The sequence below is a fragment of the Malus sylvestris genome, chromosome 15 (genome assembly GCF_916048215.2).
Source record: "Malus sylvestris chromosome 15, drMalSylv7.2, whole genome shotgun sequence".
Taxonomy (NCBI): domain Eukaryota; kingdom Viridiplantae; phylum Streptophyta; class Magnoliopsida; order Rosales; family Rosaceae; genus Malus; species Malus sylvestris.
Window position 1 is genome coordinate 28,245,367 of NC_062274.1, and position 26,966 is coordinate 28,272,332.

At 36.0% G+C, this 26,966-nt stretch overlaps 1 protein-coding gene across 2 annotated transcripts; it reads left to right on the forward strand.

Moving 5' to 3' along the window:
• Positions 1-6,396: 6,396 nt before the first annotated feature.
• On the forward strand, positions 6,397-10,184 carry LOC126601173 (AP2-like ethylene-responsive transcription factor ANT). 2 transcript variants are annotated; one of them, XM_050267850.1, is made up of 9 exons: positions 6,397-7,086; positions 7,180-7,861; positions 8,007-8,089; positions 8,239-8,247; positions 8,343-8,431; positions 8,523-8,596; positions 8,696-8,746; positions 8,866-8,945; positions 9,295-10,184. In XM_050267850.1, exons 1-9 carry the CDS (start codon positions 6,789-6,791, stop codon positions 9,888-9,890), a joined length of 1,962 nt encoding a protein of 653 aa, XP_050123807.1. In that variant the 5' UTR covers positions 6,397-6,788; the 3' UTR covers positions 9,891-10,184. The 2 variants fall into 2 exon arrangements, with proteins under 2 accessions (XP_050123807.1, XP_050123808.1); XM_050267851.1 differs by having other exon boundaries at positions 6,401-7,086; positions 8,869-8,945.
• The last annotated feature ends 16,782 nt before the right edge of the window (positions 10,185-26,966 follow it).

Genomic DNA, 26,966 nt, shown 5'->3' on the forward strand with positions numbered 1-26,966 from the left:
AACGAGACCTAAGTAAATTGCAGGACTAAATTTGTCATTTAGTACACCTTAGGTTCTCAATGTTATATCTCAAATTTTTCAAGACAAGCTCGTGTGGTACCATATACCAAATTTCAGTCAAATACATTAACATGAATGAAAATGCTCTTTCTTCATCTTTTTATTCATTCAGCTATAGCATGTTGTAGGGCGGGTCGTGTTTAAGAGTGCTTAACAATATGTCTGTTTTGCCTTAATGTTCCATGTGTAATTGTCAAAGATAGTTAGGCCATCTCCAATGGAGAGGGCTAAAGGTTTAAAAATAGAAAAATGGCCTAATTTGTCCAAAAACTCATCTCAACTGATGGCTGTACTATAATTTTATGGAGCCCATTAGGCTATTATTTGGCCAAAGGGGCATCAGGCTGACCAAATGTAGTCTCCCTCTTAGTCCTTTTTTTGGCCCAACTCCTCAATTACAATAATTAATTTTAATTCAACGACTATATTTAAAAACACCAAACGGTAATTTAATTAAATGAACTAATAAATTTAATTATAAAGTGAAAATAATAAATTATTGAGGAGGCTTTGTTTAGCCTCTTCGGTTAGAGATGGTATATGAGTATGGCACGACACTGTTCATTTAGATTCTTTGCATGCCTATAATTTTGGATGGAACTATATTTAACCCTTTCCATTGGAGATGGTCTTAATTAGATAAGCTAACCCTAATTGCTAATAAAGGATTAAGCCATCGGACCTAATAAAAGCAGACAGTGCAGAGAAAAGAGGCATCACCAACCCTTTCTTTCCCATCTGCCTCCCACCAAATGGATAATTAAGAAAAAAGGAAAACAAGAAAAAACCAAAACTAATAAATTTGAGAGGCAGCACAAAGCTCTTTTGCTTGGCCATGCACCATTTGTAGTAGAATCTCTTTGGCCTCTAGTGCTATGCTGGGTGTGGAATAATGGATGTGCTCATCATTACTACAATCAAAAGGAGGGTGAGGGTCTCGATCTTGCTCCATTCTCTTCTGTCCTTTGGTCATATTTCACTCCCAAGCTCACAGTCTTTTTTGAAACCAAATCATTTCTTCTTGAAAATCTGTCTCCATTAACTTGGCCATGCAAATTTCCATGCAAGAATATCAAATGATAAAAAAAGGGCAACCCCTCTGTTTGATTGATTGGGAAATTTTCTTTATGGTGTTCGATTGGTTTAAGTTTAGTTTTGGAAAACTGAAAATATACATAACAGAAGAGAGGTTGAGATTTACTGTTATGTGCGTAAAATAACATTTTTGTTAAGTATATTGATTTTCACACTGTTACTTTATTAGTATGTATTTTTCATTTAATTTTTATATATGCTTTAATTTGTATACCAAATGAACGAAAGTGTGAAAATATGCAAATTTATTTTAATAATAAAACTTCACAAATATTTAGATCAAGGGAGCAATCCCACAGCTCCTTCGGACATTGTTTCGCTTTCGAATTGGACTGTAAAGTTATAAAATAATCAAAGTTGGTTTAACATTGTAGTCTGAGTTTTATAAGACTACAATGATTAGTGGGATATAAAATGCATTTCCCACAAAAAGAATGTTCTCAAAGGGACCTTGGTTCATTCTAGGAATATCAACTTTGAGCAAAGCTCACCCTATAAGGCTAGAACTATACGTTCCTTCAGAGGTACATGCATCCATTAATATGGATTATCATGCAATTTATAAAACAATTCCACAATTAAAGTTAGTAAGTTAGTTCAGTACGTTTCTTAATTAAGATAAGATGACTTATAATTAGATCCCACTCAAAGTTAAATAATTATTCACAGTGACCCACATCTCACTTTTGATCTAGGGGTGTTGACCAAAACAAGTGAACAAAATAAAGCAAATATAAAAGGTTTTGCACTGTGTCTTGCTCATCAATAATTCAAGATTTTATTCTTTTGTCTCCAGTGTTTCGATGGCCCGTTATACAGTACATTTTGTTCTTTAATTATACAGTTATACAGTATGAGCATACAATTGAAAAGCTGCCTGCCCCATATAATATTAGCATTTTGTTCCTTCCTTTTTTATGCACTATTTGTTCTTTTGGGTTTGTTTCTGCCTGGTAACACAAAAAGATAAATGGAGTGACTTGGTACTTTGTACTAATCAATTTAACACGCCTTAATGCATCATTTGTGAGATCAATATCCATTAACGGTATAGTCGTCTGTTGTTAGCTAACATATTAAAGTTCAGAAGATAGTTAGAATTTTTTGAGAATTATTAATTAGTTTGATTATAGAATAAATTATTTGTCATGAAAAAGATTAGAGAATGGTTTTTGTTTTCTCAATTTGGGTTTTTTGTTCAAATGTCGAATTTGTTCGTTTGTAAGTTTATTACAAAAACAAAAGGTTGAAGTGATTAGAATCCAATGTTATTTACTCTCTTCCTTTTGTATTGGAATTAAGATAATTGAGAATTCAATCCGACCATCCAGGTCGAACACCACCTCCATTAAAATGTCTGAAATATATCCAATCCTAACCAGTGTTTAGCTAGTTGAAGAATACCTAGTGAAGAAGAACTTTCATGAAACGAGATACATATTACTTACTAGCAAATATTTACACAGTGTGTGAACAATTTCATTTTATTTTATGAAGTGTGATTAGGTTTTAAAATTCAAAAAAAAAATTTCATTATGAAAAATGGGACAATAATGGGGCAGCTTCTTCTAACGTTACGAGGGCATATTTTTCATTTTTTAAATAGGGCATGCTATGCTTACATGGTTGCGAGGTTGGTGTAAAATACAACAAAATTTATTTTCATGTATTACCAAATTGCCCATGTTTTTTATTTTGGTTCAGTATTGGGAACGGGGTTAAAATGGTACTTTCATAGAATTTTGATTAACAAACAAGGTTTTATTAATAGGTAGTTTAAATGATACAACCAACATAATATCTATTCGTTTGGAGGAATTTCCGATGGGGACGTTTCCTGGCCAACAAGCACACAGCTCCCCAAGAGGTTGGCGCCGGTTGATATTGTATATCGGGCTTCTGCTTATTGACGGGCTGTAAGAGAAGGACAGAGTTACTTCTGAAAGGTGCCTTTGTGGGGCCTTAGGTGTAGGTCTTGAGGCTCACAATCAAAATTAACTTTAAGTGTTCAAGCGTGCCACTGCCATCTTTAGCATGATAGATGTAAAACATATGTTATATATGCCCGAGAGACCGAATTAGCTTTGAAATGTGCCTTTGTAGGGCCTTAGGTGTAAGCCTTGAGGCTTCCAATCAAAACTAACTAAGTACTCGAATATATATTGGTTGTTTCATTGTTGCAGAAGTATCACAACTGTTTAATTGCATGTGCCCGAAAAGCAGAACGAACCCAGATAGGTGCCTTTATAGGGCCTTAGGTATAGGCCTTGAGGCTTCCCATCAGAGTTAATTCTATACTCAAGCGTTCTATGGCAATCATAGTATAACAACAGTAAAACTGAGAAATAGGCTGATTATTTGCACCCTAAGTAACTTTGGACTTCTTGTTATCAAGGACTGTCGTGGATGGGTTAAGTCCACATAAACTTCTTGTTTATGCCTTAAGACCAAGGACTTTTAATTGATCAATCTTGTATGCTCGAGAGGTTAGAACTTAGAAGCCTTTTAATCATAAACTTGCTAGAAATAACTTAGATGCAGATGGAAGTATACATCATATTACTAGATATATGACTGAAAAGACAAAACAAAGAGGGTCGGGCAAGGCTGATCGTCTTACAACTTTCTCTCTTTGTGATTTACAAAGGATTTGAGTGCTAGAAAGGGAGATTGGGGGATGAGTTTACAATAGGGAATAGATACTACAACAAGATTTAGACAGGGTAGCAGAGCTTTTACAAAGGTTTTTTGGTGAAGGTTGATCCCGAAAAGGATGAAGGCTTGATGCTGACTATAGCTTCGTACGCAAATCTGGCTTGAGCAGAGTTTGTGTATTTGTTTGTTTGTTTGAGTGTCTCTATCTTTGATTTCTCTTTCCCCTTTTATAGATGATTTGGCTTGACTGCTTGCAACATTAATGTTGCCCGCATGCTACTAAAAGTTAGTGACTCATCAGCTTTTTACTTGTACTGCCATTGTAAAGTACTTTTGGGCTAATTAGCTGGCTTGATCTCTAGGTAGGTGAGCAAGTGGCTTAAGTGATCTGCACTTAGTCGGGAAAAGAGCTTCTCCCTTCTTCTGGGCTTCGGCTTCCTTCCTTCTGGATCTTCTTTTGGGCTATCTCCCTTTTGAGCCCAAAATTCAAGTTTTAACCCAAACAATATCACTAAAGATTTAAGACGTACAAAAGTGGATCCATGATCATTAGCTCCGTTTGTGTCTTGAAATTGGTTTTAATATGTATGTATGTGGACTGGTGAACCGGTGATTATATATTTTGAGTCGTTTCTTTAAAAATTTAGGTACGTTGCGTTTTTGTGAATCATCGAAGCAACAAGGAATGGTTACTCTTCTTCAGCTCATTCATAGAAAGTTAAATGCATGAAAATGTATAACTAGATTGGAATACAAAGACAAACAATTTTCATGTTGAAACTTTAGCCGCTAGCGAGAGAAAAAAAAAAAACCTTTGTCGCCTAGCAAAAGACTGTGAGAAGGAAGTTCGTCATTTGTTGGATCAAGGCAACTGAAAGCAGAGTATTTCTTTCGATGATCACATGATCATCAGAAGTGCAGCCTTTTTCTCGTAGTGCCCTTACGATTGTTGTCTAGCCTCCACGCGGAGCAGTTTCTGAAGACGGCGTCGTTAGGGGCTTTGTCTTGTCTTCAATCTCCAATGGACAACGGAATAGTCGTCGAGATAGTGGATATACTGGATACCTACACACTGCCATTGCAAACTGTAGTAGGTCCGGCCCAGTACAGTACACTACAGATACAGAAGCTGCCTAGCTTACCTAGCTTTGCTTTGCTTTGCTTTCCCTCTGTTAGAGCAACTCCAGCCTTGCTGGTTGCTCGAGCGTCAGGCGAGGAGAAAGGGCCCTCGGGCCGGTGGGAGCAAATCCAGCGGGGAAGGGCCCGAGTGAGGGTGGGAGGTCGAGCGAAGGGGGGGTGGGGAATCGACGGGCCTGTGGCCCGAGGGTTTTGTATTTTTTTTATTTTTTTTGTGTCAAAGAGAGAGAGAGAGAGATAGCTTTTGTAATTTTTTATTATTTAAACAAACATAAAAAACTATTATTTTTATTGCTTATTGCCAGGGGGAGGGTTCCAAAAGTGGAGATGTAAATGGCAATTACTGTTCATTAATGGTAATTACTATTCATTTAAGGCAGTTACTGTTCAATATGGTGGATTGAATAGTGGATTACCAAGGGGGAGGGCTCCATGGGTGGAGTTGCTCTTATGAAAGTGACTGGAGGGACAGTTTGTCGTGTGCCCGTGAAATCTGAAGCGAAGCAAAACCCAACCCAGTTCATTTATTTTCTGCACCCACTAAACCAACTCTAATTTAGTCAATAACTTAAGAGAGAGAGATAAGTAATATGTGACTTGGGTGTGACATTCTGACTACTGGGTATTAATGGGCTCTCCACTAAATTTACCTACGTAAGAAAACAATGTCTCGTTTTTACGAAAAAAATTTCAGTGTGTCAAAAACATATTTTAATACACTAAATATTATAATATAAGTGATTAAATAATTTTTTTTAAGTATTCATCACTTATATTATAACATTTAGTGTACCGAACCGTATTTCAAACACTCTAAAAAATATATCCGTTTATACAAGACAAGATTTCATGTCACATATGTTGAAAAATGAGAGTATGCAAAGTGAACGAACAAACTAACTACTTATTGAGATATATTTACTCAATTAACTGAAAAACGCTACAAACTTGCCAAAAATGCTATGTAATTTAAGGACACTACATCAAGTCAGACTTTGTCATCCCAATAAAATTATAAACATCCTACTTATAAAAAATACTAACCCTAAACCTAATAGGCAATGAATCATTATTCTACAAGAAAACCCTAAAACATAAATACTAAGATAACCTTAGACTAGTCGGTTATCTACTTTACTTGTCCAACGACATGTTGTATATATCATTTTTATAGCACTCATCTCGTGATCATATTAACTAAATATATAATGAGGGAGACAAGGAGACGAACACATATTTACTAAATATAATGAGAGAGATAAAGCGACGAACATACAATAGTTTATAGGGAAGTTATTTTCGTGTTTGTATATTGTTTTTGGTGGTATGAGCTTTAATTGGATGAGTATTAACTATTAAGGAGATCTTAAAGAAAAGCAAAGAAAGGAGAAAAAAAAGAGTAAAAGAGAAGGTCTTTCTCACAGACACAGATGCCTATAGAACGAGGGAAGGATACCCAGCATATGTCACTCTCTTTGCTTAAGTATAATGGACCTTGTTTTGTTCCCTTTTTACAAATATACATATTTCCAGAGAGAGAGAGAGAGAGGTAGAATAGATAGATTCAGTTGCAGGAGTTGGGATTTGTTTTAGATGACTGTTAGATTTGGTCCAATCAGCTCTGCAGCTACCAAACAAAACACCCAGTTTTGAAAAACAGAGGCAAAGGGAAGAAGAAGAAGAAGAAGAAGAGAGGGAGAGGGAGGCAAAAAGAGGAGGAAGAAGAAAATGGAGAGCATGATTAGTTTATATGTTGCCCAATGATTGAGTTGCCTTGCCACAACAGAAGCTTACCCAACAAGCTCTGATCACAAAAATAGAAGAACGAAATCTCAAAAACCATGAAGTCCATGAGTAATGATGGTAGCAACAGTAACAGTAATAATAACTGGTTGGATTTTTCACTGTCTCCAAACATGAAGATTGAGTCATCTTCCTCTTCTGTTGCTGCTGCTAGCTTTTTTCACTCACCACCTCACTTTAACTATGGAATTTACTATGGCCTTGAAGGAGGAGGAGGAGGAAGAGGGGAGGATAACAGTCCAGTCCTGTACTCCCCTCTTTCCATGATGCCACTCAAGTCTGATGGCTCTCTCTGCATGATGGAAGCACTCAACAGGTCCCAACACCACCCTCAAGGTACTATTTTCTCCTGGGATTATTATTTCTTGCGTTTGTTTGGTAAAAAATAATTGAACTTTTTATTTTATTTTTTACTGTTTTTCTCTGAAGCTGCAATGGTGACAACAACTAGTCCAACTCCAAAACTAGAGGACTTCTTTGGAGGTGCAGCCATGGGGACCCATCAATATGAAAGCAGTGACAGAGAAGCCATGGCTCTCAGCTTAGACAGCATGTTCTACCACCAAAACCCACACCCAACAACCCAACATCATGTACCCAGCAACCACCAAAACTTGATGAGCCATAGTCTTCAGCAGCACCAGCAGCAGACCCAGCAACACCAACAACAGTACTCATCATCATACTACTCAGGCCTCAGAACCCATGCGATGATCTTGGAGGAGGGTCACAAACAAACCCATGTTTCAGCAGATTATTACAATATGCACCCAGCAAGAATAGGGCTTGATCAGAGCATTGCAGAGATGAAGAGTTGGGTTTCCAGAAACAATTCCATGGACCAGAACAACATGGCTGCTGGGTGCATGGGAGAAAATGGGGGATTGTCCTATGGGGATTTGCAGTGTCTGAGCTTGTCCATGAGCCCTGGCTCACAGTCTAGCTGTGTGACCAGCTCACAGCAGATTTCTCCCACTGTGACTACAGATTGTGCGACATTGGTGGATACCAAGAAAAGAGGGCTTGAAAAGGTAGATCAAAAGCAGATTGTCCACAGGAAGTCCTTGGATACATTTGGCCAAAGAACCTCTCAGTACAGAGGAGTCACAAGGTTTGTCATTTCATTTTTTTCATGATTATTTTTTTGTTTTTTCAACTTTTAAAACTAGTTTTGGGTAAAAAGTTATAATTTTGCAAACTGGGTTGTGATTTTTCTCTTGAATTTTCTGATTTCTTGATGCATTTGTATTGATCAGGCACCGATGGACCGGTCGATATGAAGCACATCTATGGGACAATACTTGCAAGAAAGAAGGCCAGAGCAGGAAGGGAAGGCAAGGTTTGTGAAGAAAACAAATTGATGTTTTTAATGCATTTTTCTTCCAGTCAATTTTTGCTTTTCTTCTGACTATTTTCCATACTATGTTTTTCATTTTTTTGGATTTTTCTTGATTGGCTGGAAATTACAATCAAATGATGAATCTTCAGTTTACTTGGGTAAGCATTTCTTTTACATAAAATTTGACTGACCATATTAGCTGTCAAACAAGGTTGTTTTTGTTTATCTAATCATTCCAAAATTTGCATTTTAGGAGGTTATGATATGGAGGAAAAAGCTGCAAGAGCTTATGATCTGGCAGCACTCAAGTATTGGGGACCATCCACTCACATTAATTTCCCAGTAATCATTCTGTTTTTTCGTTGTACTTCTTTCTTTCTTTTTTTCAATCCATACCTATATTTATTTTGGTTACTAAAAATGCAACTTCTAGTTGGAAGACTATAAAAAAGAACTAGAGGACATGAAGAATATGACCAGACAAGAATATGTTGCTCACTTGAGAAGGTAGATCTTTGTTTTTGTTCAAGCTATTAATCATGTATTAAGTAGATTTATGAGCGCTTAAACGTTAACTAGTTTAGTAATGTAATGTGGTCTTTACAGGAAAAGCAGTGGATTCTCAAGAGGGGCTTCAATGTACAGAGGAGTGACAAGGTCTTATTAGCTATTCATAATTTCAAATAATAATTTAGATAAAAAAATCCATGAGAAAAGTGGATATATATTAAATAAAAATCTCTGAAATCAATCTGTTTTCTATTTTCTCTATGTAGCAGACATCATCAACATGGAAGATGGCAAGCTAGGATTGGAAGGGTTGCTGGAAATAAGGATCTTTATCTTGGGACATTCAGTGAGTGATTTTTCAAACTTTCACTTTTAGAAGACAAAATATCCTTTTTTTGTATATTTTTCAAGCATGTTATCATTATTTTTAGATAGTAGGGAAAAAAGAGATTGAATGAGATGATTCTATGACTTTAAAAGGCCAATCTTTGAAGCACTCTCAGCCCTTAGAACTGTTGTCTTTTAGCCAGTTATGGATACTACAGTATGGTTCTTTGGTGGTCAGCTTGACCTTCCCACTAAACTTTTGCTAAGGCTGTTCCCTTAGAGGCTCCCCATGTTTTCCCAGCTTTAAAATTTGATGAGTTTCCGTAAAACCCTAAGTTTTTCGGTTCTCTTTAATCTGTAATCTTTAGGCACCCAAGAGGAAGCTGCTGAGGCTTATGACATAGCTGCTATCAAATTTCGAGGACTGAATGCTGTCACCAACTTTGACATAACACGGTATGATGTGGATCAGATTATGTCTAGCAATACCCTTCTTGCCAGTGAACTTGCTAAGCGAAACAAGGAGGTTGTGCCCGTTAATGAGGCTACTAATCAAAACAATGTCGCCCAAATCGGCAATGGGGAAGCTGTTGTCTCACTGAAGAACATTAGTGAAGGTGAAGATTGGGTAATGGCACTCTACCAGTCCTCCTCCCAGCAACTTGATCAGAAGCAACTGAGTGCTGAAACTCGCAATGTGACTCAAGCCGAGGCAGAGGACTCTGGCAAAATGGGGGCTGCTCATTTTTCCAATGCATCTTCATTGGTGACAAGTTTAGGTAGCTCAAGAGAAGGGAGCCCTGATAAGTCAAGCCAACCGAGTTTCTTTGGAATGCCTCCATCTGCTTCCAAGTTTTTCACAAGTTCAAGTGATGCAGTGAGTTCTTGGATCCCAACTGTCCAATCCAGGCCAGCACTCACCAATCCTCACATGCAGATTTTCACAGCCTGGACAGATGCATAGCCATAGCCATAGGCTATGTGTTTTTTGCTCATCTGTGGAAAGTTTTTTTCACTAAATTACATGCAAACAATAGCTCATGTAGTTTTTATCTTAGTGGAGTGAATTATGGTTAATGATATGGTCCTGGGAGGGGCCTTTTGCGAGCAAAGTAAGAGAAAACTTCACTGATCTCCCTCGTGTTTTTAAGCCTATTTTATCAAAATGTTGAAAGAAACTGAGGGGAAAAAGTATCTAAGGTGCTCTAAAAAGATTGAAGAAAATTTATGAAATGATAATGCTATATGATTTTCGTAATTTTCCAACAGCTTTACTACCCCTATAAATGCAGGATCAGCTCAGTTTGTGTCCCAATGATGCTGAGACAAATACATAAAATATAGTCTGTTGCTTTTGGGCTTTGACCAGGGTATGATCCCCTCTAGGGCAAAACCCTCGGCTTAACCGCAATCACTTGATGGAAGAGATAAAAAGAAAGGAATAGAATCGGTTACAAGGCAGAATATCTCCTGTTTTAGCTCAATCATCTGTTGTTAGTTGTGTATGTGCATTACTATAGCATCCTTGCTGATCTACTTTTTACCTAAGTTTTCTGTAACAGATACTCCTTTCATTCCTTCCCTACAATTCAAAAGAAAAAGGGGCGTTGAGAGGTGGAAATGGATTATTCCCAGATCATGAACTGCATGGGTTTTTGTCATAATGATTATGATCGCCCATTAGTACTGGGATTTTGTCTGCTATTCTTTGAATTGAAAGCTTTATCTCTTGTTGGAAAAAACCTTAAAGTTGTTTCTTTCTAAGCCCACTTTAATCATGTCTAAAAAAAATGCAACCCCATGTCCCATGTGGGCTATTACGATCAATCAAAATCAAATTAACCTTTGAATTGGTTGTTTTCACACGTGCAGTAACAGGTAAAAACATAATACCGAATCATTATGCATGCTTGGCAAGAGAGTAAATTCTGTGCACCGTCTTTTACTTTTTGCATACCCTTTTTAATTTTAGTCTCTTATTTTGCTTTAGCTTATTTAATCCAATAGCTTCAAGAAAAATATTGTGAACAAAGTAAAAATAAATAAATAAAGGGTTTTTATCATAAATGGTCCCTGAAATTGATCAAACTCATCATTTTGGTCCCTCACTTTCAAAATCAATCAATGTCGTCCCTGACATTCACTACCGCACATCAGTTTGGTCCTTCCGTTAACTATTCTGTTAGTTTGTATGTGGGACTCACAAATTCAATGAAATTGTGACACGTGAATTACACAAAATAAGGGTTTTTATCCCATGGGCTCTGACATTGATCCAACTCCTCATTTTGGTTCCTGAGTTTCAAAAATCGATAAATTTGGTCCCTAACTTTCAATACCACTCATCCATTTAATATTTCCATTAAAGTTTCGTCAATATTTTTTGGCCCACTAATCCAATCATATGGAACCACATGGATTAACTATAAGAAACTTTTTTTTTTTTTGAAGATTTAAAACTAAAAGAAAAAACCAAAACTAAAAGAAAAAAAAAGTCATTGTCGTCTTCATCGGGGTATGCTCAAAAGGAAAAGAAAGGCACCATGACACCACTAAAGTACATGGCCTCTTGAACTCACTCCTCATTCTCTCTAGTTGGTTATAATCCTAAATCCTATCAAATTTGAATTGAATTTGGATTTGATTTTATCGAATTTAGATTGAATTTTTTTTTCCAATTGGGGTTGTGGGATGTGAGAAAAATGTCTACGTGAATACTCTTCTTTTGGTTCACTCTTAAAAAAATAGTTAATCCACGTTGAGCCACATAATTGGATTAGTGGGACCACATTAACAGAGGGAATAAATTGATGCGCGATAGTGAAAGTCATGGACCAAATTTATCGATTTTTAAAAGTCAGGGACCAAAATGAGGAGTTGAATCAATGTCAAGGACCATTTGCGATAAAAACCCTTATTTTGTATAAGCCACGTGTCACCATTTGATTGGATTTGTAGGTCCCACATACAAACTAACAGAATTGTTGACAGAATCTTAACGGAATTACCAAATTGATGTGAGGTAGTCAATGTCAGGGACGACATTGATTGATTTTGAAGGTGAGGGACCAAAATGATGAGTTTGGTCAATCTCATGGACCATTTGTGATAAAAACTCATAAATAAATAAATAAATAAATAAGATTAGTGTGGTGAAGTTATTTCTGAATTTTTTGGATTTTTCTGCAATGCAAACGTAGTTTTAGCCGTTACTTTGATGAATTCACAGTTTCACACTTCTTTACTAGGTTGTACATCAATATCAAGTTATTTCATCACGTTCGTATTCAATGCAATTTCACACTGTAGATGAACCCTTAGTCCTAAGTTTTAGGAAGCATAAGTACTGAATTATGGAGAGGAGGTCACTTAGTATGAAGTACTTGCAGTTGCAGAAATAAAACTACTGCTAGATTATTGGTTGAGTACCCTTAAGGTTCAGGCCTTCAAAACATAGACTGCCATGTGAACCTTCACGCATAATACAGGACTGGGTACATATACAGGATCTGGGAATTAGACTTCATCTTATGTTGCTATGGCCCAGGTGTACAAACTATTGTAAAAATTGAAGAACTTGTAGCTCCAATGATACAAAGTATTTACGTAACCCTAAAAAGTTATGTACAAACTATTGCAAAAATTTGAAGGACTTGTAACTCCAGTGATACAAAGTATTTACGTAACCATAAAAAGTTACCAGATGAATACTTATCTCACTTTTGTGTTTGTAATATTAGTTACCATGCAAGTCTTTCTTAGCTCTGCACCAGCTCAGCTGATCATGGGATTGACAATTGTGGGCAGATTAATGATTAGAATCTGTCTCAGTTTTGAGTAACAAATATGGCGGGAAAATGAGATTTTCAGTTTGGCATGGTCAGCTCCCTGAACGACATAATAGATTGTAATTATTATTGTTTTTAGCACCAAATTGGTAATCATAAATTTCTACATTATGCATATGATATGAGATTAAACTTCTTTGCTTGAAATTAGGGTCAATTACCAACTAGACTAAGAACCTTTAGTCTAGTGATAGTTGTGTTTGCTTAATTGAAGGAAGTTTCATATTCAATTTACATGATGTGATGGCTATACATCTTTGTGAAGATTTCAATATATTGTGGTTAGTTAGCCTTGAGGTGGTGTCGTAACTTTGTTGTATATGTCTTGTACCTTCGAAAAATACATTATGACTATCATATCTACCGTTTAAAGCACTACTTAATCACATCACAGTTAATTGATGGGTTGGTGCACGTGAATTTTAAGCTGTTGAGTTGCTCTACAGGTTAAGACACTTGGACAAACGTAATGAATTTATAGTAGTAGGATCCAAAAATTAAAAGTAAGATCTTAAATCTTAACAACCCATACATCTAGGCACACCTATTTTGACATTAAAACTGAAAGTTGGTTTGTTGTGTGGAAATAAAAGGTAAATTAATGATCATTTGGGTCGATGCCTTTTGATTGAAGGGAAGCACCAAATCCTTTTTCTTTATTTATTTTTCCTTTTTTTTTTTTGTTTGTTTCAAAAGGGTAAAAGGAAAAGTGCAGGCAGTGGTAAAATAATTAAAGTGACCAAAAACTGATAGTATTAAGACAAACAAAGAAGCCAGAGACATGCGTGAGAAGAAAATAATAAGCAGTAAATAAAACAAATAGAAAAGAACATGAAGAGAGAATGGCATGCATTGCATGCATGCTGTGAGGTCCAAAAGGAATATTAACAACTGGACGTGGAAAAGATTGCAAATTAAAGTTGAAAAATTATTGTCCTTACTCGCACAAAGAAAAGGTGTACGTGTTCGTCTTAAGGAATATTCAGTGAGGACGTTTCCTGGCCAACGAGCACACAGCTCCCCGAAAGGTTGGTGCCGGTTGATGTTATCTGTCGGGCTTCTGCTTATTGACGTGCTGTAAGAGAATGACAGAGTTAATTCTAAAATGTGCCTTTGTGGGACCTTCGGAGTAGACCTTGAGGTTCACAATCAAAATTAACTTTAAGTACCCAGGCGTGCCACTACCATCTTTAGCATGAAAGATGTAAAACCGATGTTAAGTTTTATTGTATATATATGTCCGAGAGACCAAGTTAGTTATGAAAGGTGCCTTTGTGAGGCCTTAAGTGTAGGCCTTAAGGCTTCCCGTCAAAACTAACCAAATACTTGAACATATATTGGTTGTTTCATTGTTGCAGAAGTATCACAACCGTTATACTTTAATCGCCCGAGCCCGCAAAGCAGAACGAATTCAGAGAAGTGCCTTTGTCGGGCCTTAGGTATAGGCCTTGAGGCTTCCTATCAGAGTTAATTTTATACTCAAGCGTTCTGTGACAATTATGATATAACAGAAGTAAAACTAGAGAATAAGCCAATTACTTGCGCCCCATGTAACTTCGAACTTCTTGTTATCAAGGACTGTCGTGGATGGGTTAAGTCCACAAAGGGTTCTTTTTATGCCTTGAGACCAAGGACTTTTAATTGATCAATCTTGTCTGCCCGAATGGTTAGAACTTAGAAGTCTTTTAATCATACATTGGCTAGAAATAACTTGGATGCAGATAGAAATATACATCATATTACTAGATATATGAATGAAAGACAAAAAACAAAGGAGGTCGGGCAAGGCTGATCGTCTTGCAACTTCCTCTCTTTGTGATTTACAAAGGGTTTGAATGCTAGAAGGGGAGATTGGAAGATGAGTTTATATGAGGGAATCGATACTACAGCAAGATTTAAACAGGGTAGCAGAGCTTTTACAAAGGCTTTCTGGTGAAGGTTGATCCCGAAAGGGATGAAGGCTTGGGGGCTGACTATAGCTTCGTGAAGGCAAATCTGGTTTGAGCAGAGTTTGTGCTTGTATTTGTTTGTTGGATTGAGTGTCCTTGTCTCTGATTTTTCTTCCTCCTTTTATAGACGATTTGGCTTGGCTGCTTGCAATATTGATTTTGCCCAAATGCATCTGAAGGGCAATGACTCATCAACTTTTACTTGTACTGCCATTGTAAAGTACTTTTGGGCTTATTAGCTGGCTGGTCTACACCACTTGACCTCTAGGTAGGTGAGCAGGTGGTTTGAATGATCTGCACTTGGTCGGGAAGCAAGCTCCTTCTTTCTTCTGGGCTTCTGCTGGGCTTTGGACTTTTCCTTCTTCTGAACCTTCTTTTGGGCTTTCTTTTGAGCTTTCTCCTTTTTAACCCAAAGTTCAAGTTTTATTCCAAACAGTACGGTTTTCGGTTTTTTGAATTTTCATTGTGTTTATTTTACTCTGAAAAATGTTGAGAATTTATAAAGCTAAATGTTTTTTGTTCTCTTGCATTGAAGAGACCGACATACCCTCGTATCGATTTCACATCAAACAGCATGGGATCTACAATGTTTTTTTTTTTTACCCTGACTTTTTTGAGACGCTCGTGTGAGATCAAAGTAACTTACCGTATGTTCGCTCTCTGTTCAACAAAAGCTAGGAACATTAACTCACTATCCCTCGAGGAAAATATTCAGGGAAAAAAGGTGCTAAGGCATTTCAAATAGTGGCACAACATTAATCGGGGGCAATAGAAGTCTTCCCTGACTCCTCTATGTTTGAATTCGCATATCTGAATTTACCGTTGGACTCATCTCCATGTAAACAGTAATTGAACTTTTCCTACGCATGCAATTATCTTCATAAATTAAATCACGGACTTTGATTGGAAATTCGGAAAAGAAGTTTGGAAAACCAATAGGTACAAAGTTTAGAGAGGGTGAATAGGCCTTATTCAATTTCAATAAACTTAAATTATTAATCACATTGATCAAGTATGTAGCGAAAATAGAAAATAAGTTATGTAACAATCAGATATCAGGATTGAAAGCAGATATCAATCTTGTTAAGCATATAAATAAAGTGCTTAAAATTAAACACAAGGATTAGCGAGGAGAGGGGACGTTGGGAGTGTGCAAAAGGTGCAATGGCATAGGGTCCCGAATTTTTTAGGGGCCCCCAAAAAATTTATCCTCCTATATATTATATATGAGTACAAATTTCTAATAAAAAGGTTTTAACTGAAAAGAAAAATCATCATCATATGATTTTCTCTATATTACAATTGATTAAGTGGAGCTTATACGTTAATATATTAATTTTCTACTTTTCTCTAGCAATAAAAAACTTGTGTATTACTTTCTTCCACAAATACAAATGTATTTCCATTTCTCTCTTTCAAGTGTGCTCCATTTTTTCATAGATGAACCCTAAATCATGATTTTATGTTGGAGATTATTTAATTAGTAAGAGTGAGGTGCTGATTTTTAGATTAAGTTTGAATATTGATTGTTGAGCTTTGTATAAAATATTGTCCAAAAAAAATATAAATTTTTTTTTAAATAAGGAGGATTTTTTTATTAAATTCACATAGGGCCCTCAAAATGTTAGAGACGACCTTGTTAGCTAGCTAAAACTCCAACACATGGAGAAACATCCTCAGGCACACAGGCCGTGAAACAAATCCACTATGAGAAAAGTAACTTTACAAGAGTCACTCAATTTATTTCTGCAAGCACCATGGCATAACCTTGCCTTTATATATCGATCAAGTTCTCGATAGCATAGCGAAACACAACGTTGTTGTTAGTTGCATGTTTGTTAGAATTGTGGAATTTGCAGTAAGCCTTCCCTTTCAAGTCTTCGGCCTTAGGTATAACATGGCCTAGCTGAAGCTTGATCATGTTCGTCGCAAGGAGTTGATCGAATACAAGTGAATTATTGATTTATTTTCTCTTATTTTGTAGTCAATTATTGATAAGGAATTAATACATTTTTATTTTGGAAAAGAAAAAAGTAGTTGTCTAAACCCTCTTTCCAAGCTGTGTGATGAGATGTTGAGGAAGGAATGGAACGGAGGAGGCGACAAGTTCCCTTGTGTCGCACATCCAAGTGAATGAAGAGAAGGAGAACCATGAGACCTAATAAACTGGCTGCCTCCAACAATTTGAATTACATTTGCTAAATTAACTAATAAAAATTCGGCCACTTAGTATTACAGTCTAGTGGTTCACTAGTAAATAAAATGTCTTAAGTTCGATTCTTGTTAAAGATAAAATTATTACTAGCCCATTATGAGGCTAAGCTCACATCTTCTTCTTAGTATAAATAATATTGATTGTTATAAAAATAAAAAATTAAATTAAAAAAAAAACTAATAAAAACCCGGACCATTTAATGGTCCCAACCCTTTGTTATACCATATCCCTTTGGTCTCCAATTTTGGGTTTATACTAGACTACTAGTATTAGGTATTGGTTCTTTTACTTTTAGGCCTTTTCCTTCCCCATTTTTCGGGCCCAACTTCTCCTTTTACAAATCCAATCCTTTCGGAATTGGGTTGTGCGCGTGGATTGTGTATAAATTGAATTCAAGATACGGTCAACTGAAGCAACATGAACGACCATATTACAATTAAATATCGATGTCATTAGCAGTATTATTATTGCTAATATCCAAAACGATGATGTTGCAACTGAACACCAATGCCATAATAACAATGTTATATTCATACATTGTTGCTAAATAGTAACGTTGTATTAACAATATTTACCAAATCTTGACATTATGTCAACAATATCTATCAAATATCGACATCATATCTATCATATACGAAAGTCATTAACATAACATAGTGTTAATATTTAGTTGCAAAATCGTCATTCGAATCACTTCGTATATTATACTTGAGTCATGCACAACTCATGCACACAGTGGCAGATTTGGGATTCTAATCTTGGGGAGGGGGTTTTCTAGTGTAAAACATTCAAGTTTTATTTAGATGGAATTTGTGAGCATATCACACAAAGGAAATTTTTCTAGCACTTGTTGGCCTATTCCAAGAAGGTATTTAATCAAACACTTGATGGAAACAAAAATGTCACAATTAGACATTCTGAGAATTTCTGAAGGACTTTCACATGTATTTGCTCAACCTTCGACTGCTCCAGGACCTACCGAGTCCATATGTGAATCCCAACACCCCCCCCCCCCCCCCCCCCAAAAAAAAATGCATGCGCAGAGGAGAATTTTCGATGAGCTCTAATAAGCAAAGAATTTCATGAGGTTGTTGACATGTAACCAGATGCCTCAATAATTTGAGCTATAAAACAGAAACATGAGATTTGTTAATTAGCTGATTAATTGAAGCTTTTGGTTGGTTGCTACCATGCTAAGTTGTTGTACGTTCTCTCCTACTATTCTTTATTCACAAAAGCAGATATTTTTGTCTCAACTTCATCTGCAAATCAACATCTAAATAGACTCGAGAGAAAGGGCTTGTCGAAACATAATTATACACGTCCAGATTTTCTCACTTTTAATGTGTCCAACCCATGCTCTATGGCCCATGGTCCATACAAAAAGGTAGATATATATTTGTTGACTATAGAGCCATTGATAAGATTGGATTTCAATCAAAATGGCTAACAAGGACAAGAACAAGCATTTGGTTATGGCTTTTGGTGTTGGCATTGATTGAGACATTCTCTCTTTCCTTTTTTTTTTCTTTTTTGTTTTGGTTTAATGAGTATCAAAATGAGAGTTTGTAACTCAAGTGATTAAAATTACAGAGCATATTTATATATGCACTCGACGTCTTAAATTTGGTTCTCTCTCTCTCTGTTAATATCACTTGTACATGAAAATAAATGAATAAATGAGTGCCAAGTTTGTTGTTTAGCTAAAATCATTAACACACAACCCCCTCCCTCCCCCTCCAAATCTTCAACTGTCATTATCCTTGCATCAAGAAGGAAAAAGAAAAGGTGCAACTTCATAGGAAAAGAAAAGAACTGGTTTGGTGCTTGAAATCAGGTTAGAGTAGATGACTCACATATTAGAACGAATGTAAAGGAAATATTTTCATTATGAGGGCTTAGAAGAGATAGCTTATAACTTATAATGTGTTGATATCCTATCATTTTGTATGGATTAGAAGCCAGCTTTCCTTCATGACTAACTCTATCTACTCTAAACTTGGACGACATATTTTCATTTGTTCTTTGAACAAACTTTAAATATAATGAGTTATCCAGTGTTAAGAATCAAACAAGCCCTAAGAGCAAAATGACTCACAAAAATAATAGGACTGGAAGAGATGAGTGTAAACACGGAATTCCTTTATTTTCACTGACATTTGCATGTCTACAATGAGTTTCATAGGTCAATTCTTGATGAAAAATTCATCTTCTACCTTCAGTTTAAACAATATTTAGAAGTTCACATTGGTTTCTTCTTCTATCATATATTGAATGTAGTGAATCCTCTGTTTTAAAAAAAAAAATCTAGACATGTCCACAAGGTCTCTTAGAGCAGTTCCACCTGTTTAGGGAGGGTAAGGGTAAGGGCAAGGTAGTTAACTAGCCTTTACTATTCGTTCTGAATAGTACTTGCCTTCATGCACTTCCACTTGTTGGGCAAGGACAAAGGCAATGACAAAGAGATTACTATTCACAAATATATTTTTATATTTTTTAGGTTGCCTTGGTGTGTTATTCGTAAGTGTGTTAACTGTGTATTTAAGTTCGTTTAAGTGTGAATTTTGTAAGTTTGTTCTCTGAAAATAAAACGATTGTTTAATTCCAAAAATTTATAAAAAAAAATACAAAGTAAAAACAAAGTGTGGAGCCTAAAATTGTCCCAAAAATCCTATAGGCGACACATGGTCTTTTGCTCATGAAATACAAGATTGCCCTCATTAAATGGGTAGACTTCTCAAATACTTTCACACACAGCTCAACACCATTGAAGGTTCAAGTAGTTAAATACGACTGCTCATAACTCACCTACTCATGGCAAAGAAAAGTTAAAGTTATTAAAGATAAGGATTAATTACAAACTCCTATCTTTAATACATTTTTAATTGAATATTGACTCCATCAAGTAAGTAATCCCTATTTGAATCAATTAGGGATACTTCCACCATTATCTCAAGTTATTATTTCCTATTTAATATCTTGGGAATATTCTTTTCATACACCTTGCCAATAGGATGCCGCCATGTGTAGGATAAAACCCTAACACTATGACCAGCTCTCTATTCCTATAAATGCCTTCATCTCTACTAAATTTTAGTAAGCTTTTACTACCCTCTAAGAGCCCTAAACACTTACTATTTTCAGAGAAACTAACTTATGGATAAGAGATCTATTGGCCTAACCCCTCTCCACCTTGTGGGCGCGTGAGGTTTAGGTTTTTGATCAACAGTGTTGATTGTTTTGTAGGCACATTTTCGTCAAGATCAAAGACGGCAACAATTCACTACCACACAAAGCATTACAACAAGTATAATTAATCAAAAGTAAAATGCAAATCCTAGCAAAAACCAACTACGATATTGAAACAATATTATTCTTAGTAGCTTACAACCCAGGAGATAAAATCAGTGGGTGTTGGTTCCTCTTCCCTTGGAATGTACGGAACTTCCTCATCTTCCACGGAAAACCTTCTCCTCGTGATACAATTTTTTTAGCTTTCCAAAAACATTTTGGATCAGGAGACATGTCGTCGAGGCACCAGGATATGATATCCTGATCCTTCTCTTCTTGCCTTTTTCTGCCTATTTAACTCCGTCTCTTGCCTTTACTTCATCTCTAGCCTTGTCTTGCTCATAAGATAACCTGTCTTGCTCCAGATTCAGTGTAAGTTGGCGAGTCATTTCATCAGCTAATTTCAAATAATCATTATTTGAAGAACTCCCTCTTGAAGCTCTTTTCTTAGTAGCCTTCTTACCAATAGGCCGCGGGGTTTCTTAGATTTGTGTGAACGACTTAATTGGGGTCTCTAATGACATCTTTGATGGAGACTCTTCAGTAGTTGATTCGTTTAAAGGAGTCTCAGTCAACACAACTTGTGGACTACTAGGTAAAACTTTCTACTTCGGAGTATGCTTGACAATGTTTCTATGTTCGTGCCTTGTGAATAATTTTTTATTTTCAAGATTGAACCACATTTGTGCTTGTATTTGCTGAAACAAAAATTCTGAAACAACATAATAAATTACATAATAAAGGTATAAATAATAACGTTAATTACATTTTAAATTTATTAATAATAAAATGTTATTACCTCATTGGCTAGATTATCGCCGCTTAGATAAATTCCTTCATCTTTTGCAAGGGTTTCTTGCCAAGATCTCAACTCTTTGTGTAGATGTTTGTACTTACTCGACAGAGATTGCTCGATCTAGAATGTGCCTTGAATTTGCTCGAAAAATTGTGCATGAATATTCTTCCACATTTGTTGCATCCTTATCTCATTTCCCGTGATTGGGTCATGAGTAACAGGCCCCCAACCCTCAAGCAAAGCAACGTCTTCTCTGATCGACCAAATTGCCTTCTCACTCATTTTTTTGGTAAAAAAATAAATTTGAAAAGTGGAAAACAAATATAGAATATTGTAATAAAAATAAATATTAAGTTGTGATGTGGGGAATGAAGAACATGGATGAGTCCTTTTTTTTCAATTTTTTACTGTTGGGTTAATCATGGCTGCTATTTTCTACTTATCTGAAATCCGACGCCCCAGAACCTGTCATTAGCACAATGATAACTTTCATAAAAACAAATTATCATTTGTAAATCTAATGGTCCAAATCATTTAGCCATTGAAAATTCAATGGTTCACAAATTGCCACGTCATATAGTCATTGGTGGCTTTTGTTGGAATGATGCAGTGGGCACTACGACAACAGAAGTTTTTCGCCAACTCGCTGAGTTCATGCGTGCATTGCACACTCCAAACACACAAAAAATAATTGAACGTGGATGACGTCAGACTTGCCCGCTGGCACAAGGCTAAAAATGTTCGGACTTTTGGCCGAACTTCTATTGGCCCACCACTTGCTCTTGCCAATTTAAACCGGTGAAGGAGGGCTTTTGAGTTGGAGTTTGATGGCAACTTTAGGGCCCTCCGCCACTTATCATCTCTTGATGGGTGGAGCTGCTCGAATAATCCACCATGTTATATTGTGATTTCTAGTATTTACCATACCCCACCAAAGCCTCGTGTGGAAGTGACACGAGTTTGGACACCATGATATTCCCAGCAAAAAGATATTTGCTGTCTGGGGGTCCAATTTGGGCTCAGTTTGATCAGTTGGGTGAGAGAGCCATAAGAATAAAGGCCTGGCCTAAAAGTTAAGGCCCAAACTCATTTGATCCACACAAAGCTCCTTAGGCTCCTTAGGCTCCTTAGGCCCAAACCCCTCATTTGATCCACACAAAACTACATGACCCACTCTAAACAGCACTAACAGTCCCTTGTTAATGGGACCATCCCTTCAAGTTGAAGAAAGCCCAACACCTTAAATAATACCGATTAAATATTAATGATATAGACATGATGAAATCTATTCATTTTAAAAAAACTGATTATTTTGCCAATTCTTAAACTTATTTGATATGTGTTGTTTGCGACCGTTGCACTCCATAAGCAAGTAAATCGTGGAATTTTGTTTAGTTACCCTAAACAATATAGTCATAAATGATCAATTGTATAAAATTTTATAAATTGATTAAAAAGAGAATTTTATAAATTTAACTAATGAAGTGATCAAAATCAAATAACGACAACCTACAATAAAAAATTAATTTGAATTTTGACAATACATCAACAAAACCGCTTAAATGATTAATATTTCAACCAATTCTCATATACTAAATACTGAAAAGCTTACATATTACTCAAACATGGAATAACTATGTAATTAAAGAAAGAAAGAAAAATGTGAGATTTTCATAATTTCATTATATTTAGTTGGCTTACAAAATATTGAGATATGACAGGCCTCAATTTGCAGTAAATATAGTACAATTAACAACAGTTTTTCATAACGAACCCGTGTGTATATGTATAGCAACAAAGAAATATCATCAATCGCGTGTTCAAGGTCAAACACTAGTGGTTCTCTATGATTTTAAATTTTAACGTGTGTGGGGTAGGTGACATGGTGTAGGCAGCGTGCCAAGAATGTGGTTCACTTATTAATCATTGTATCCAGCTCACGAGGGAAGATAAACAAAATTTTTAATCATGTTTATGAAATAATGAGGTATGTTTGGTTGGGTTAGCTGACGTACTTGTTAATAACATGATCAGTATATATCCAATGACAGAGCCACCCACAAGGCTTAGTTGAGCTGTAGTCTAGGAAATAATTTTTGAAATTTATGTTTTAATTGCTTATGTTAATTCATGTAGTCTATATAGCCCATTTAATTTTAATATAGGTTAATACTTAATGTATACTTAGTGTATGATCGGTAATAAATAATAATTTTTATGCTAAAAGTAAAATGAGTTCTCTCTCTATTCTGCATCCTTTTCCAATAGTAGAAATGAGTGTTGTCATTGCACCATGGCGTAGATTTGAACCCCGTCAGCTTCCTAACTTAACATCTAATCTAAAAGATCTATTGTTTGACCAAAAAAAAAAAAAAGACTTTTTACCCTATACAATTTAGCCATTGTGCTTCTTACTCAAGAAAAGAAAATATTTCTTTTAATCAACCATTAAACCCCTAGCTCCGCAATTTCCTTACTTTCTGTTGAGATTTTTCAATGAATGTCATATTTGGTACGTTCTTAATCGCTTTATTTACTATTCTTGATTTAATTAGTAGGTTAATTATTTATATGGTCGTTGAATTTGTCAATTATTACGATTTTGAGAACAGTTTATATTTCATCATTGTTATTTCATGTTGATTATTATACAATTTTATATAGGTAAAAATATGAACATATAATTTTGTGGTACTAAATTAATTTCAGCTAGCCCACCCAAGAAAAAAAATACTAGCTCCACCCTTGTATATATCCTCGACCATTGTATATAGAGAGAGCCTTTATCCAAAAAATTCTCATTTTTGTAAATGGAGATTAGTTGTGGAGTCCACTTCACATTGAACCTTAACGATTCAAATCGTTTATTCTTTTAGTCTCATTTACAAATCATTTATAAAAAATCCATTCAGTCTAAAACATTACCCATTTGATTGTCATATGAAATTTGAATGTTTCTTAGAATATATCGTTCGTCAAATTTTTTGAACTCAATTAGATACCTCAAACATTTCCGATTTGGCTAATACTTTGTAAGTTGATTTGTGAAGTGCTGTAACAACCCGTCCCTAATTATACGATTTTATTAATTTTAAAATAGTGAATTGACGAAAATACCCTAGAGGCGAGACTATTGACTTTCATTGATCGTTATTTCGTGACCTGTATGAGCTATTATTTTACCGTATTCTCGAAATACTCAACGGTACAAACGCGTAAGCGTAAGCGGAATTAAAATCGGAGTTACAATGAAGGTTTTACGGAACTACTAATCCAAAGAATACTTTTGTAAAAATTATTATTTTATATTTTTTCATAATTATTATATTATTATTTTAATAATTTTAATAATTATTATATATTTTTCACCCACACCAAATTTACCTCCTTCTCTTCCACGTGGCATTTTCTTTCCCCACTTCAAGGACTCTCTCTCTCGTCTCTTCCGTCTCTCTCCTCTCTCAGTCTCTCTTGTCCTTTTCTCTGATAAAACTCTCTCACTCCCCTTCCCTCTTTGATGGACTACTGAGCCACCATCACCGATGTTTTACCTCGGTGAGTACAACCACCCTCAAATTTTTCCCATCACAAACCTAGACCAGGCTAAGATCTCTCGTTTTCCCTCTCCCTCGCTGCACATTACCATCACTGTGCAAAAACTTAATTTGGCGAAACTCGTCGTCTTCGGCGAAGGTAAGGTCTGAAACCTTCCAAAAATTTTGTAAATCATGTTTAGGAGTACGATTAGGTTGTTTTTGAGACAGTTTGGTGTTGTTTGGACGTAGAATCCACTCAAGGAAAACACTCCCCAGTTTCCAACGATGGATCCGCGAGGTTACAGGCGTTTTCCGACCATCTTCTGACCACGGTTGTGAACCAAAATGGTATAACCCGAATCTCTATCTTCCTAGCTTTATTTTGGTACTTAAATGGTGAAGTTTAGTTGAGAGTCAAGCTCAAACGGAGCTCGGGAAGTTTCTCAGCCAAACTCGCCTAGTTTCGGCCTTCTTCTCCTTTGGATTCGGCGAGTTCAACCTGCGAACCCAAACGGGTCAACCCGACCCGATACAAAAAAAAAAGAGGAACCAAAAACCCTGATCCATATTCGAACCCGGGATCCACCTTGGCCCATTTCTGAAATGGATCTGGAATATTCTTGGAATATCCTTTTCGAAATTTTCTCTGAAACCTTCCTAGGCTAGTTTCGATGCCCCGAGTCTGTTTTTGACATCCATTTAGTGAAATTCCAATGTTTTAACGTAGTTGACCGCCTCGATGGCTCAGTTGACTTTTCGTTGACTTTTTACAAAAATTGCCCTGGACCCTTCAGAGCGTATTTTGACGTGCTGATTTTGAATATGTCGTCCATTTCTCAAAATTCAAATGTTTTAATTGAGTTTTACTAATGGGTCTCCATTATGTTTAGGTATGTTTAACATAGGCGATCTGTATTTACTTGTTCGAACGGCTATGACTTCGCAAGTATTTGTGAGTGGGTCTTTGCTTTTAAATATTGTATATTTATTTAGTTTCCATTTATATATTTGATAAAGAATTTCCTACGTTACGTCTAGATTAGATTAACGTTATAAGAATTAGCGTATCGATGAAATTTATGAAATTATGCTACATCATGCGAGATGCACATGTATGAGTACTATGATAGGATGCCTTAATCATATTTATGGCCATAAATAGTATTATGTCAACTAGAATTATCAATTTAACGTTGCATGATCATATATATGTTATATGCTCATCGTGTGCTACACTGGTGTTAATACTCACCCGAGCCAAGGTCAGGCTTCACGTATATGTTGACATTGCACCATATGTTCACTTTGGATCCATTGTAGGTGCCAATCCTGTCCTAGATTGCTATAGGAAATTAGGACTCATATGTGATGTGCATAGTGCCAGTCTTTACGTGATTGTAGTACTAGTGCGTAAATCATTATTCCACCCAGTATTGTTCCTGTGATGATACATCTGCATGAGCTCGTGTGTCAACATATGTAGATGAGCACTTGATATGATATGTTTGTTAATGCGAGATTATGTGATTATTGGATGTTATGTGTTTATTTACGAAATATTGTGACGAATTGAATTCTTGAGATACTGCAGGCTACGGTAAATATTTTCATACTATACATAGTATGTATATTTTGAAAACTATACTTGTTTTACATCGAGGGGTTACTATGTTTTCGAAAAGGTTTTTACAAAGCTTTATTTTAGGCCCATTCACCCTTGTTTTTTCGCCTATATAGGTTTTAGTGGCAGAGCTTCTGTGTGGACAAGGATTCTTGGCAAATGTTGGTATAGGAGAGTACATTTGATGGTATAATTCTTATCCTACTTATATTGTACTTTACTTATACTCTGATTACTTATGCTGTGACATCACGTGTGGAATAGGTTCATTCCTGCTCACATGCACATTCTTCCATTTAGTCACTTTTAGGTTAATTTATTCATGTTTTCCACATCACTACACTTTATGGTTTCGTCGCCTCCTAGGGTTGGCCAGCACAGCTCGATTCGGAGTTTAGGTGGACCTTCCAGGTCGAGGTGTGTCAAGTGCAACTGAAAAATAGACGGTTCGATGAGTAGGCCCCATAACTAGTTTCCATTTTAAAAAAAAATCCCTTTGAATAAAGGGTCAATATTTTTTTTAGTACATCGATATTTTTACACTAGGGGGATGGGGAATTCGGCTAAGCCACACAATAGGCAGCCTAATTTGATATCGAATTCGGCATCTATGAGATTCAAACCTAAGACTTCTCACTTCTAAGCGAAGAGAAATACTACCAGACTGTAGTACTGAGTGACAAATGGTCAATATCTATATATACGTTAATAAATTATTATTATATTAAAAATATGGGAACTGTTATTAGTACTTCAAAAATCTCATTCTACACTCCTCACAAGT

Coding starts and splice junctions, on each gene's coding strand:
- LOC126601173 (XM_050267850.1), top strand. CDS start 6,789: ATGAAGTCCATGAGTAATGATGGTAGCAACAGTAACAGTAATAATAAC. Junction 8,432..8,522: donor CCACTCACATTAATTTCCCA/GTAATCATTCTG, acceptor TGCAACTTCTAG/TTGGAAGACTATAAAAAAGA. Junction 8,946..9,294: donor TCTTTATCTTGGGACATTCA/GTGAGTGATTTT, acceptor TGTAATCTTTAG/GCACCCAAGAGGAAGCTGCT.